A 15,484-nucleotide genomic window follows, 5' to 3' on the forward strand; every position below is an offset into this window, starting at 1 on the left:
TGTTTTACATGGTATTAATTATTTTTTTAAACTTTTAGCAAAAATTTAAGAAGTACAATGTGGAAAGAGGAGAAAAATATGCATTATAATCTAACAGGATTTTAAATTTATAAAAAACTAACAAATCTAATGTTTTCAATTAACACGTGCAAATTTAAAAAAAAAACACATCTTTCACTAATCCAGTTGAATATTATAGGCATCAATTTTTATTTACATAAAAAAAATTAACGGTAAATGCTGAAAATCTGAAGGAAATATCACATTAAATCAAATTGTCTCTCATAAAATGTTATTGAAGGAAAAAGAATCTAAGAATTAAAATGTCTAGCAAAAATTTAAATTTAAAAAAAAAATCAGATCAAAGGAAATGCATGAGGTGGGTTGTTATGGGAAAAAAATAATAAATAAATAGATGCATCACAGGATAAAAGCAAATTGCAATGAATACCAGGAACAAAATAAATTAAAATATGTTAACAATTATGAATAGATTGTGATAACTTCTCTTCCACCTCCTCTAACCATCAAAACTCTTTCCAAACCTTCTGTTAGAACTTCCAAAAACTCCATATCTAAACCAGGTTAAGTTAATACTGTTAATAAAAACCCTTGTTGTAACTGTTATAAGAAAAAATAAGGTACAACAGTTTACTTTTTAGTAGCATATAATCAAAGCTGTTAAGTTCATGTTTAAAAATTTAGTTATATTCAAATGAACCCCTTTTACTGAATTAATACAGTAGGGAACCGATTATCCGGAACGATCGGGACCATCGCTATTCCGGATAACTGATTTTTCCGGTTTTCTGAATCGTTACAAAAAGCCGTTTTTTTTTTATTGTTAAATCCAACTGAAAAAAAAAAATTCGGAAATAATCTTAAAAAGAAGAAAAAACGAGGAAGTAATACACTAATTATTATTTCCAAAATGATGGTATGGTAAACATCTTTAAAAAAAGAACGAAAAATCCTAATATCTTATGAGGAAAAAAATTTTTTTTATTAAAAATGGCGGGAAAATTTACCGAATTTCGTTCCGGTTTTTTGGTTTCCGGATAACGGGTTCTGTACTGTACAAAAATTTCCATGCAAAACATATCACCCTTAAATAACTTGTGGAAAATCCGGTTTTCTATGCAAGTAAATAAACTAGTTTCATACCTGAGTTTGGAATTGACTATTAAAGGAATTACTTGATATAAAATTGAAGTATAAATATGTAATATTAAAATGAAAATCATATTTTAAATGAAAAGAAAAAGTAAGATTTAAAAAACACTATTTAGAATTAAAAATTACTCATTTATTGGTTTCTAAATTTTAGAAACTGGCTACTTTTGATATTTTATCATTGAATAAAATTTATTGATTTGTCAACACATGTTAGTCAATACAAGAGCACCAATTTTAAAAAAGGGACATAATTAAAAATTTAACTTTATATAAAATTAATTAAAATGATTTAATATTTTTATTAATTCAATATTAATATATTTCTCTAAAATTTTATTCAAAATTTTTTGATCTATTTATCTCTTTGTTGATAGGCAATTTTGAGCAAAAACTATGTCAAACGAGTTAACTTATCACCGGTCAACAATGTGCTAAATGTTATGACACTGTTATAATTTAATTATTATTACGATGCCAAACTGTAATGTTGCCTTTCTGTAGTTCGACAGCTATTTTTTTAAACTTGAGCAACAGTTAAAATTTTAAACAGAATTATTAAGATTAAAAATGAAACATTTAATAACACTATCAACAAAATTTTTTGCAACTAATAAACTGCTAAAGTTAAAAACAAGAATTCATAAAGAGATTAAAAAACAATATAAAAGAAATACATTATTAACATAATTTAAAACTAATATAAAGAAATTCTTGGAGAAAAAAAATAAAAGAAAGAAAATTTTTTCCATAAGTTTTAAAAGCTTTCTATAAACATGTAGTTAATTGTAAAATCTATACAACATAGTGAAAATCCAGAGGCATTCCTGCTACTGCATGGAATCAAATATGAATCCTACAATTTAAATTTCCAGATTTGTCTAAGTTTCTTGATCAAAAACAATAATCTTTAAATTTAATTATAATCAACTTTGAATGCTGAATAAAGAAATCCAGTTATACCAACCATTTTCAAAAACAGGTCATATTAGAGTGATGATACATAACACTTAATATTCAATTTGATAATGAAGTTTTTGAAATCATAACAACCATGTAACACTAAATATGAGTTTTTAAAAAGATAAACTGATAAACAAAAATTGCAAAACTGCCAAATTTTTTTTTATTTATTACAACAAATATAATACTAAGAGCCATAAATTAACTTATCTGCTAGCAAACAGATAAAATCAAATGTTTAAAAAAAAACCTCAGGGTCATTAAATACTTCATTAAAATATTTCACAAGGATATACATTTTTGAAAACTCTAAATAATAACTAAGTAGAAACTATCCAATTAAATTCAAAAAAAAAAATTTTTTTTTTTTTTTTGATAAATGGGGTTAAAATAAGATATAGCTGTCTTAATTTTTCATAACCAATTTTATATTAAACAAAAAAATTATAATATATTAAATAATAATGATCTTAAAATATAAATAGTATGTTTTTTAAAACACAGTTAAAAGTTCATAATGATTTTGACTAAATTTTTCATATCTATAAAAAATTTATATAATTTAAAAAATATAAATTATAATTACAGTGCAATTATGGTACAAGTTATGTAGCTTGACTTCGAATAAAATGTCCCTCAATAACATAAAAGAAATTATATTCAGGTCTTTGACAGTTTTTATCATGTTTCAACAGTTTTAGACACTTTTTAACAGGTTAGGTTTTTGACGAGTCATGTCAAAAAACCAACCCCGATCATCATGCCATTGGTAACAAAAATAAAAAACCTTAACCTTCAAAACTCCTCTATCCCACAAAGGGCTATTGCGGTCATTTTTTTAAAAAAAATTATATGTATTAAAAAAATTAAATATAATGAATGATTTTAAAAAAGAATGTGTACTAAAAGTTCAGTTACTAATTATAAAGGATACAATTCGCCTTCACTGTAGTGGTTTTTGGAAGTCCCGGCAAATTTAAGATGACTAACTGAGCATTATGAGATCTTGCAACAATAACTTCATTCAACTTAACAGCAGTATGCATCCTACGAACGTTAGCTTCATCTCTGAAAAACAAATAAGATTAAATCTGTCAAGATATCATAAAACCAGTAACTAGAAAGTTCTATATTTTAATGACTACTTGGAATTTTAAAGACATGAAAGAATAAAGTTAACTGATGGCCGACAAATGAACTATAATTATTTAGACGATAAGGTTTTTTGACATCTAAAAAATAATTATTTTTAAAGATAAATTTTTAATTTAAATCTGAGGTCATTGTATATCAGAAGTTTAGGATTCCCAGGATTTACTTTTTTGTGTTACTCTTTTATAGAATTTTATGTTGAGTAAGTAGGTATATAAGGGGAGATTGTGATACAAAGTAAAAAACCTGTAGATTTTATGTTACAATATCACAATATCAAATTATGTACCGCACATGTTCCATTTTAGCATAATTTTTCGAACCAAGATTTACAGTTAAATCACCTACCAAGGACGAATATCACACATTTATAGTAATTAATTTAAGAAAAACTTTGCTCTAACAAGAATTGTGATATTGGATTTTAAAATCTCGTGAATATGAATTGCAATATTGGATTTTAAAATCGCATGAATACAAATCACGATATTCGATTTCCAAATTGTGAGGAATTGCAATTTGACATTTAGCTTTAAAATCATGCATAAATACGAAAATGGGTGAGCTATAAAGGATTGAATACGAATTGCAATATTGGATTTTAAAAAAGTGTTACAATGAATCACGACATTGAATTTAAAAACGCGTAAATACAACTTATGATATTGGGTTTTTAAATTGTAATGTGTACTTTTTAAATCAGGTAAATACGAAAAACGACGATTGATAATAAAATCATGTGAATATGAATTGCAAATATGACACAGTTTTAAAAGTGTGTGCGTGTGTGAAATGAAAGTCTTGTCTATAAAAATGATATTGATAGGAGAATTATTAATGCAAATTGTAAATATTAACTAAGTATACTACTTTAAACATTAAACAACTTACGGTCTGATTGTTAAAAGTTTATCAAAGCTTTCATTTTGTGGATCCCCATCTGCCTGGCCGTCATGACTACCAGAATCCTCTGTTGTTACATCAATTAATTCTACATCTTGAATCTCTTCTGTAACTTCATTGAATCTTACTCTTGAACCCTTTTTATTACTAGCTTCATAATGGTGGTGATCAACAATATGTTGCACCTGCATCACAAAAAAAAAAAATTGTAAAAACATTCATGATCATTGAGTTTTAAAAACTAGCAGCACATTGTATTTTAACATTGAATTATTAAACCAGGGGTAATTGTGACACAAAGTGAAAAAACCTCGAAAAATTTTGTGCGCAAAAACTCGATAGCAAGACATCAATTTATATGCTATTCATATTTAATTTTTTGAACTAAGATTTATAATTAAGTTACCTACCAATAAAGAATATCACACTTTTATAGTAGCTAATTGAAGAAAACAAAACTAGTGATATTGGATTTTTAAAATTGCATGATTATGAATAGCGATATAGGATTTTGAAAATTCGAAAATACAAAACGTAATATTGGATTTTTGAATCACGATGTAAGATTTTTTAGATCCTGTGTATACGAATAGCGACATTAGATTTTAAATGTGTGTGACAATTTTGGCTAAATACTTGCAGTAGCGATGTGTACACACAATGTAGCGACCTCACAATATAATGCTAATTTTCACTGGATTGCAAGGGTCTTTGCATCAAGTGTCAATTGAAATTATGGTTATTTAAATTAAGCATCAATAAATTATCACACTTTTAATAAATAAACCACAATAATAAATAAATCATAATAAAAATAAATAAATCACTATAATAAATAAATCACAATAATAAATAAATTATAATAATAATAGATAAATCACAATGAAATAAATGAATCACAATCAATAAATAACTCCCATTTTTGCTTTTAAAATATTGGATACGTAAAATCCAATAATTAATAACTAATTTGTAGTTTGAAGAGAAGCATAAATAGATTGATAAAAAAAATTACCTCTTTAAATGAAGTTCCCCCAATTGATAACTTAAGTTGCTTTAGTATTTCATTTCTTTGTTCCATTAAAAGTGTTCTTTCATATGTATAAGCAGATATATCACTATCCATCTATGAATGTGAAAAAAAAGTAAGAAAGAAATTTATGGAAGTTTGTAAAAGAATAAAAATCAAAGTATCATAATTTAATATCCTGGGATATCAATTGTTATAATAGATAAACAAAAATAATAACAATCAATCATTAAAATCTAATATTTTAAGATAAATTATACTTTACATAAAATACTTAATTTTTATATAAATAAATATTATTCTAAAAAAAGCATAGTATTATTAATTCAAAGTTTGCATAACACGAACATTTTATATACCACTTAGAATTAGACAATAAATTAAGGACATTTTCATAAGCACTACACATATTACTGTGAGATCATTTATTTATATAAAACAAATTTTAAAAAATATGTTTTTTAAACAAATTTTAGAGAACTATGCAGTCATTATTTGGCGTAAATTTTTATTATTCTTACTTAAAGTTTTGAACTGCTCCACATAGAAAGGCAAAAAGCAGACTTTTCAAGTTTTTTCTTGGTCTTGCTTTAATTATGTCATTCAAATGTTATAAAAAAAACCTTTATTTCATAAAACTGTATTATGTAACTTTTTATATGTTCACTTGTGCGGCCACAAGAGCTGTGCATTTGGAGCTTGTGAACAGTTTGACTACAGAAAACTTTTTATTAGCCTTTAGAAGATTTATTGCAAGAAGAGGATTGTGCTCAGTGATGTACTCAGACAATGCTAAAACCTTTAAAAGGGCTGAGCTTGATTTGAAGAACATTTGGAAAACTATCAATCACCCAGATGTTAAAAAATTCTACGCTCTCCATGGAATTACATGGAGATATATTATAGAAAAGGCCGCTTGGTGGGGTGGTTTTTACGAAAGACTAATTCGATCGGTGAAAACTGCATTGAGAAAGACTATAGGAAAAACTTCGCTAACTTTTGACGAACTAGAAACTTTGCTGGTGGAAACAGAAGCTATTCTGAACTCACGTCCTATAACTTATATTGGGACTGATGCTGAGGAACTATGTGCGTTGACTCCTGCACACTTTCTTATAGGGAAAAGAATTACTTGTTTACCATCAGTCAAGCTTAACCTTGATACGAATTTCTCTTCCAGGAAAACTTTAATTAAAGCTCATAATTATCGTGAGAGATTAATGAAATCCTTTTGGTCAAGGTGGAAAAATGAGTATCTCCTAAATTTAAGATCAGCACATTTAAGTTTAATTAAAAATAATGTACCTAACTATAACGTTAACGATATAGTTATAATTAAGGATGATTTTCTACCACGCAATTTTTGGAAACTTGGTAAAATTTTGGAATTGTTTCCTGGAAGAGACGGCAAGGTTAGAGCATGCAAAGTGAAAACTGATACATCAGTTATTAAACGTCCAGTTCAACTTCTATATAATTTGGAACTTTAAACTTTATATTCTATTAATATTTTAATGTGAACTTACATTATACTTTTAGAACATTTTCATCATTATTGTTGTTCATAACTATACATATTTAGTATTTTTTATGTTTTTCAGAGTTAAGAAAAGAATGTTTAAGTTAACTTTGTACTCTTCCCTTGATGAACTCCTGTGAGTTCATCGGGGGAGAGTGTGTTGTAATTTAATGATAATTAAGAAATATTCCGCTGGTGGCGCTGATGAATGTTGCGCGGGACCAGAGACCCATGAACTCTTGTTGTTACATCTTCTACCCTTTTCTTTGTGTTTCGTGCCGTCTATGTTATTAATAAAAATATATTTCAAAAGAACCTGCTCAAGGTAAGTGAAATTATTTCACACTTAAAATTAGTTCATTATAGAAATGACATTGGTTAAGTAATATTTAACATTATATGAGCAATTAAGAAAAGGTGGCTTAGGGAATAGTGTGCTCATCTCCCAATGCTCTGGTTAAAATCCCAGCGACAGCTTTTTGAAAGAAATTCTGCACCCAGCTCGCACCCACTACTGACAAAAATATCCCACGTGGTAGACACATTATAAGTTAGGGTCCCCTTGTTATCAGGCTAACCATGGGAAGTTTTTGTGGCTTTCTTCTCCATATAACGTAAATGCGAGTTAGCTTCATCAAAAGTTTTCCATGAAGGCAATGTCCCCCAATACTTAATCCAACAGTTTGCTTTATCATCTGGATTGGGTTCAAAATCGCAAGGCTATGGAGTTTACTATTGGCAGTCGTAAACTCAAAATTGGGTCAGCTGTTCAAGGACATTGTAATAAAAGGAAAAATAACAATTCATTAAATTAATCGAAAATTTGTTGTAAATTGGCTGATATTTAAAAACAAGAAGAAAAAACAAGGATAATATTGAACAGATTTTGATGGCTGTAATTAAAAAGTCATTTTACCTTCAATTTTTCTTATAAAATTTCATTTGAAATATGAGAAACAAAATTTACATACATTTGATAAGTTCAAATACATATGTATATATTAGTCAATTAGGTTACAGATCTTTCAAATATATTTGCTTTAATTATTTATTTTGAACTTCTACCAGACATTACTTAAAACTCATAATTAATGTTAAAATAAAAGCAATGTACAAAGAATAAATATAAAGGTCTAATATTGTCTACAACAAAAAAAAACAGCATTGTATTAATAAAAGCTTTTGCAACAAAAATGTTATTTAGAAAATAAAAATGAAAGCAAAAGTGGAGAAAAAGGTTAGTAGAAATAAAAAATAATAAAAGAAATCTAGGTAATTAAACTAAAACATATATACCAGTGGAATACATAATAGAGAAATGAAGGAAGGCCAAGAGCAAGAAGACCTAAAACAAATAGCTAGATTAGAATGTGTCAACAGAAAATATAAATAGAAGGTATGAAAATAAAACTTAATTAAGGATTATGGTACAGAGAAGAATGATTATAAAAGTGTTAAAATTATAATAAGAATTTTTCAATTTGCATTCAGTAGCATACCATTTCAACGACTTCGACTTCAGCTTCGATTCTCAAATGATAAAGAAATCTTGCTAAATCTTTTTTCATCTGAATGCTATTATCCTCGAGTTCTATTTTTAACATTAAGAAAAAAATATTTCTCATAAACAAGACTGTTAAAATTTTAAGGTGCTGCACTTCATAGAATACTATTTGACATTTTCTCATGTGCAAATTCATAAAGATAAGTGTTTAACCGTTCATTATAATTTTACAAGAAAAATCCAGGAAAATTAATCTTGATATCCTTATTAAATTGATAAAAATTGGGTTATGCTATACTTGAGTGACTTTTATAAGCCAAGAAATGTATTACTCTAAGAAAGAAACATGTTTTAAATTATTTTTGGCAATTATTACAATTCTCAAAGAAAACAAAATCTAACTCTATATGAGAAAAAAGGAGATAGTATTAATCTTTTACATTCCTTTTGATGACAAAGTATGTATACATTTGGGCCTGTACAAATAAAAAGATTTTCTTTCTCTCCCGCCAAGCAAACATTACTTGATCAAAATAAATCTATAAATTTAGATAAACTATGACATTTTTTCTAATTTAAACCAAGAAGTTTGAACACAAACTAAAATAAAGGTTTAATAAAATTAAAGATAAAAAGCAATCAAGTTTTTGTTGGAATGTTGAAAAATCCACTCGAACAGCAAAGAATAAACTCAATCCATTTAAAAGTTGGTAAGTTTGAAATGTATTTCAATACAGATCAAAATCTTTAATTTTCAAACTCCAATGCAATAAAAAGAAAACATGTTTACAAGGTTAAAAAATATTTTGAGGAAAAGGATAAATTCAATAGTTTTCTTTTTAAAAATAAATAACCATTTAAACACAAGTTCAAGGAATAAAAAAAGGCAAGATTAATCCCAATACACTATATTTTAATTATTTGATCTGATATTTGATCAATCTGATCTGTCTTTGTGTTAGCTATTGAAAATATCAATGTAAGATTTTTTTAAGTGATTCATAATCATACAATGCAGTACAATTTAATTTATTAAAAGAAAGTTCCCTAGAAAGACATATTCTATATCAAATCAATATTTAATTAGTTGATCTAAAACTTCGCCTTGTTTTGATAAATTACACAAAATAAATAAATAAATAAAAAGTCAAATTATTTCTACCAAATAATTTTTTATCAAAATTTTTTCCACTACTAATTACAAGCTAAATGATGAGCAACATAGAGCTAAATATTGACAAAAATGTAAATAGTAAAGGATACGTGCAACAGTAAAAATCCTTAATTTGCAGTTCTTCCAACTCTTGTGTTGTTTCAGCAGAAAAGGTAATAACATCAATAAACCACCATCATCTAATATTTCATTAAAGAAATTACACACATTGAAATGAATTGAAAATTTGTACAGTAATTTGTTAAATGCATAACAATGAATATATCATGCTTGCAAAGATAATGAAAATTAGTAAATAGATTAGTGGTAATCCAAAACAAAATAAAACACTGAATGACAACAAGTGAATGAACTAAAACAATAAATGAATTAATAAACAACATCTTCTGAAGAAATATTAAAAAAATAAAATTTTGAGGAATAATTTGAAGATGCCTGTCTTAAAACTAAAAATATCAGGACATTTGAATCACTAATTTGATGCTGTAGCTCATTTTACTTATTAATCAAGCCGAAAAGTATTTATCTTATTTATTTATTTATTTGTAATATTCTAAATAAAACAGCTTGTTTAAACATCCATTATTTAAGTTAATTGCATTCAACAATTTTAAAAATATTGCTTCAGTCTTAAATTTTTGGAACAATATAATTTTTCCAAACAAAATAAAAACTTTTTAGGCAGACATTTTTTTTAATCAACTTTTCAGTTCAAGTCATGATTAAATTATTAGCTTACAATTAATTATAAAAATGCAACTTAGACAATAGGGTTTAATTTGTAAAAATAATATTTTTTGCTTAATGATAAACAAGCATGCTGATTTAAGTTTTATAATAAAATTCTGATCACTAAAATAATGGCACTTTATGCTGACTGGTATTCTTTAGTATTTCATATTCATCATCTTAAACAAGTGTACCAATAACAAAAAATTAAACAAAGCTCCATTTTATTTCTACCCTTGTGCTGTCAGAGAAATCTTACCAATAACAGTTTTTTATTTATTTTAATTTCAAACTTAACCATCGCAATTTCCATAAGAAATAAATGGAAATTAGCTTTCATAAATCTCAACCTCCAAAGAATAAACATATGATTATGGTACCAAATGTCTTTCATGAATTTTACATCACAATGAACCTCCGCACAGAGGTTTCTGTACAATGGTCACAGATTGCTAGCATAAATTTTGTAAGGTCAACTTTTTCCAATTTTTAATCTCTTGTTAGCAATAATTTTAATTGATCATTTTTAAACATTTCCCTCAATCATTCAGTCATTGCAAACAGTTTCTAAGCATTCATATAAATCAAAACTAATTTCTATTTACATTTTTAAACATTCATACAGAAGTCAATCTAAGCTTTGACGGTACATTTCAGTCTCCTATAGATTTATAAACCTTTCAAGGGTGGTCTGCAGGAATCTTGTTCCAACTTACACTATGAGCTGTGATTCTTGATTTATTTATGATTTATTTATTTGATTTATGATTCTTGATTTTGGTAGAAGTCAATCTAAGTTTTGACAGTTCAATTCAGTCTCCAATAGATAAGCTAAACTTTTCATGGGTGGTCTGCAGGAATCTTGATCTAACTTACACTATGAGCTGTAATTCCTGATGAGCTATGATTCATCATAGAAGCAATGAATAATCAAAATATGAGAGATAATCGCAAACAAAAATAACATTGAAGGATAAAATCAAAGTTATCAAAAAATCAGTTATTGAGCTATCGGGGGATAGTACAAAATTAATAAACACATGAAAATCAGCTGTGATATACAGTTGTGTGGAAATTAATGTATAAAACGGTTTTTTATTGTTTGATACTATTTGTGATTGTTTTATACATTTTTGAGTAACCAATTCATTTATAATTCCAAATAGCGACAACCTCTTAAACATCCGTTGCATAGTCATAGTTCCACAAGGGACTGTTGTTAGGTTTTATTGTATACCACTTACACAGGGTGCATAGCCAAATTATTCAACAAAAAATAAGCACTTTTCAAGCACTCTAATAATATTTTTAAGCACTTTTAAAAGAATATCATAATTAGGCAGAGTAGGAAAGTTTTTGACAATTGACGGTTTTATCTGGTTTTAACAGTCATGTCAAAAAAAACATTTATTTTAGCATTGTTTTTGACAATTGTCAAAATTTTTTAATCATGTACATCGAATGGCGTTTTCATAAGCTACAGTCTGAGGATGCGCCAAAATAGATTTGGGGTTGAATTAATTGTGAAAACGTTGAATAGAACAATGTGAACAGTGTCTTTCTGCATAATTCGTAGCAAAAATCCACACGGTAAAGGAAAAATCTCAATTTAGAAAGGGGAAAATTAAGCACTTTTTAAAAACACCCAATGAAAAAAACATCTTTAAGGGCTTTTAAACAGCGAAAATCGAAAATAAGCACCTTTAAGCACTTTTTTAAAAACGTTACACACCCTGTTAAAGATTTCCTTAAGAAACAAAATCTCTTAAAAATTTGTAATTTAAAAATCTAAAATAACTTTAAAATTGCATAATTTATCAAATGATTTTAATTCAAATTAGCGTTCTTTTATTTATTTTAATATGTTTGCTGTCAACCCAGAAAATCACTCTATTGGTTATCCCATGCTAATGCTCAGCCTGTGCATTAAAGCTTTCAATGAAATGAAAATATGAAACATTGAGAGATTATTCCAAAATTTGAAGGAAGTGCAAAATTTAAAAAATAATTTTAAATTATTTCTTACGCAACATATGTATGAAAATTGTCTATTCTTTACACAACAACCTTAAGCACACTTTTACTAAAAATAAACTTTCAAAATGTGGTATTAAAAGGATACGGACTATCCACCAGACATCTATATTTCCTGAAACTTTTTCAGAATTGCTGGGAAACAAATTTATTCCTTTAGGTACCAACAAAGCATTTTTACTAGCAGAGACAGATCTTATGATATCTAAAAAGAAAATAATAATTTGATGCAGAGAAAACTGTTTCATTCTTAACTATAATAGAAAATGATAAAATTTTAAAACTTGCTCAACTGTTTAACAGTAACCATTGTTGAACATTAATTATTTTTAGTATAACTGAAATTCAAACACAAAGGGAGAAAAAAAAAGAAGAATGTTTTTATCTTAAAACTAGCTGAATACCCGTTCTTCACATGGGGTGAATATAAGAAAAGAATCAATAAGTCAGTACTGAGAAACGCAACACAATTATGCTCACAACTGAAAGGCATGTACCAACGCAATTAAAGAGCTTAACTGAAAAACAAGGTGAATGATAGTTTTAAAAGAATTAATGAATGAAATGAAATAACATAAAGAAAGTGGTTACATCAATATGGGTATGTTTAATGTAACAGAACTGCTTTTGCTTTCACTTTTATCTCAACATAACTAATTCATATTAGTTTTTAGTATGCTTGCATGATTTTTATTTCAATTAGGCAGTGGTAAATAAAATAAAGTAAAGAAATGTTAGTCCCACATTCTAAGAAATTCCATTTTGTTTATCGCTCATCCCGTTCGAACAGGATGGAAAATTAGACAAAGATAGCAAATGAACTTACTCAAAAATACCCTCCATTGTTTTTCATCTGCACTTTGTCTCCAACCATATGGCCAACCAAGTATAATAGTATTGTGTTTTAGTCCACCAAGCCCAGCAGTCTGAATACTAAAATTTTAGAAAAAAGAATTGAATTTTATTAAGATGCTCTTGATATATCTCATTAAAGAAAAAAAAATATTTGTCATCTAATCTATATTTAATTTTTAGGGATAAAACTTATTAAGTTACAGAAGATAAAAAAAATAAGTAGAACACTTAATAACAGAAATTCTGTTTTGTTAACTTCTTAAAGAACTTACCTCAGGAAGATATTAAAAAATTGCAAAATGAAAAATAAATAGTAAATAAAAAAAATTTAGAGATTTAGAGTGTTTTTAGAAATTGATGGGAATTTTTTATCTCATTCATGTCCTGATTTGGTAAACTAATACAAAATAATTTTAAGAAATCTTAGCAATCTCTCAAATACTTTTTACAAGAGTTACTTGAGAAAAAAAAGCAACTTTATATTCATGGATAGATTGATACAAATTAATATATCAATACAAAAATTTCCAACCCTCAAAAAATAGTTAAATTATGATTAAACCATGGATTGGAACACTCAACCTAATACTTAGGCCAGGAAAAAATTTTTGGGCATTTCAATCCGTATAGCTTCTTAGCAAAATCATCTCTAAAACTTTAAGAAATTTGAGACAACTTACAATTATATTTTGCTAATTCTAAAATCTTCTCAAAAACATTGTAAAATCAATTTCTGTATCTATACAGAACTATAATTTAATATATATTAAGAAATACTTTTTTTTAAAATTAAAACAAATAAAATTATCCATTGTGAGGTTATGATTTCATAAAAGACATCTTTATGCTTTTGATATAATATGTAATTGAGAAACTAAAAGTGTTAGAACTAATGCATGAAATCATAATTTAGAATTTTAGAAAAGAAAATATTGATAAAGGTTCTTTTTAAAAATTAAAGAAAGTTCAAACGAGATTTAATTTCATTAACCACAATATTGCAAGATTATACATTTGCATGAATTAAATAAGAATATCTTAATACAAATAGATTAGTAGTGTAATTGGGATTGTAAGAAATATTTTGAAATGCTACAAACATGCATAAATAATTTAAGTATGCATTTTTGCCAAAAATTTAAACTTACAGATGACAAATTCCTTCAGTAAGATCTTTAGCTACTAAAACATCAGCAAATCCTTTAACTTTTTCTTCATCCATAACTCTCTTCAAACTCTACATTGGAAAAAATAATATAACAATGTGGAAGAAAAAAATTGTTCATCAACTTCTACCTGTAAACCAAAATTTAAAGGCTATAACAGATAAAACTGCAGAGTGTTGTGTAGACTAATTATATAAGATGCACTACATTCGTAAGTTTAATACTGTTTATCTCAAACCTCTTTATCTCGAAAACATCTATATCTCAAAATTTCTAAAATTCCCTACATTTCCTGTCTAAAATCAATGTATTTTCCAAATGTCACAACTTTCTTTATCAGTAGAACTTGCAGACAGAGATGAATTTCAATAACCCGTAGGAAGTAGGAATGAACAGGTTGAGGGTGTTTCTCGGAATTTCTATCACTATCCCTGCACTTCCTTAACTAGAAAGGAATACAATGATTCTGGCAGTAAGTAAGGGATTAATGAGTATTGACCACCAGGGATTAACTTTTCAACATAGATAAGAAAGCTAAGAATAGAAATTCATTTTGACCTCAAAATTGCAACCAATGGATCAAAGGATAATTAGGAGTTTTAAAGTGAACTATAGAAAACAGTTCGTACCACAAACTTGTAAATGCCATCCATGATAAAAGTTCTCTTCCAAAAATAAAGATGTTAGATGCTATCAGAATTACTGTTTTGCCTGGAGAAATGTGTCTCTAAAAACTATCCAAAAAGGTTTTAAAAAGCAGGTTTTAAGAATAGCTGTGAAGATGATGAACAAGAGGTTGAAGGCATCAGTAAAGAAGAAACTGTTCTGATGCCTTCAACCTCAATGCAGTGCCAGAATGAAATGCAATAACATCTGGATTTAATATTGACATTAATTTTGAAGATTCTTACAAGTGGACAACTGCCTGGAAACATGCGGAACATTGGCAGATGCGGAAATCATAGATAAAGTCAAAGGAATATCAGATGAAGAGGAAAAAGCTGAAGATCATATTGATGAACCAAAAGTGAATGCAAAAGAGGTAGAAAAAGCTCTAGAATTCTTATAAACTATTCTTGAAACCCTGAAAAATATTGGCTATGAGGGATTTTAGCTCTTTTTATCCTTAAAAGAAAAATCCAAACAAATAAGGTTACACGCGGAAAATCTACGGAAAATTTTTTTCAGCGTTAAATGTATGTTACAAAAAAATTTTATGTAAATAGATGTATGTGGTATAATTAATTTGAAGAAATGCCTATATATTTCTAACTAACTAACT

General features: G+C 27.1%; 1 protein-coding gene across 5 annotated transcripts in view; it reads right to left on the minus strand.

The window, feature by feature from the left end:
• Positions 1 to 275: 275 nt before the first annotated feature.
• The window catches only part of LOC107453993 (solute carrier family 12 member 6), a 41,572-nt gene continuing 26,363 nt past the window's right edge, over positions 276 to 15,484 (minus strand). For 4 of the 5 annotated variants that reach the window (XM_071182048.2, XM_071182050.2, XM_071182047.2 and 1 more), the window contains exons 18-26: positions 14,185 to 14,273; positions 13,008 to 13,114; positions 12,270 to 12,386; positions 9,508 to 9,597; positions 8,240 to 8,331; positions 5,207 to 5,317; positions 4,180 to 4,376; positions 3,071 to 3,204; positions 276 to 575 (exon numbers count right to left, since the gene is read on the minus strand). In XM_071182048.2, the coding sequence (XP_071038149.2) occupies positions 484 to 575; positions 3,071 to 3,204; positions 4,180 to 4,376; positions 5,207 to 5,317; positions 8,240 to 8,331; positions 9,508 to 9,597; positions 12,270 to 12,386; positions 13,008 to 13,114; positions 14,185 to 14,273 (1,029 nt within the window). In that variant the 3' untranslated portion in view covers positions 276 to 483. Of the gene's footprint in view, positions 576 to 3,070; positions 3,205 to 4,179; positions 4,377 to 5,206; positions 5,318 to 8,036; positions 8,086 to 8,239; positions 8,332 to 9,507; positions 9,598 to 12,269; positions 12,387 to 13,007; positions 13,115 to 14,184; positions 14,274 to 15,484 lie in introns of those variants that run through there. The other variant, XR_015432963.1, reaches the window with a different exon arrangement.

This window comes from Parasteatoda tepidariorum, chromosome 4, assembly GCF_982258835.1.
Source record: "Parasteatoda tepidariorum strain Cologne lab strain chromosome 4, Ptep-v5.0, whole genome shotgun sequence".
Classification (NCBI taxonomy): domain Eukaryota; kingdom Metazoa; phylum Arthropoda; class Arachnida; order Araneae; family Theridiidae; genus Parasteatoda; species Parasteatoda tepidariorum.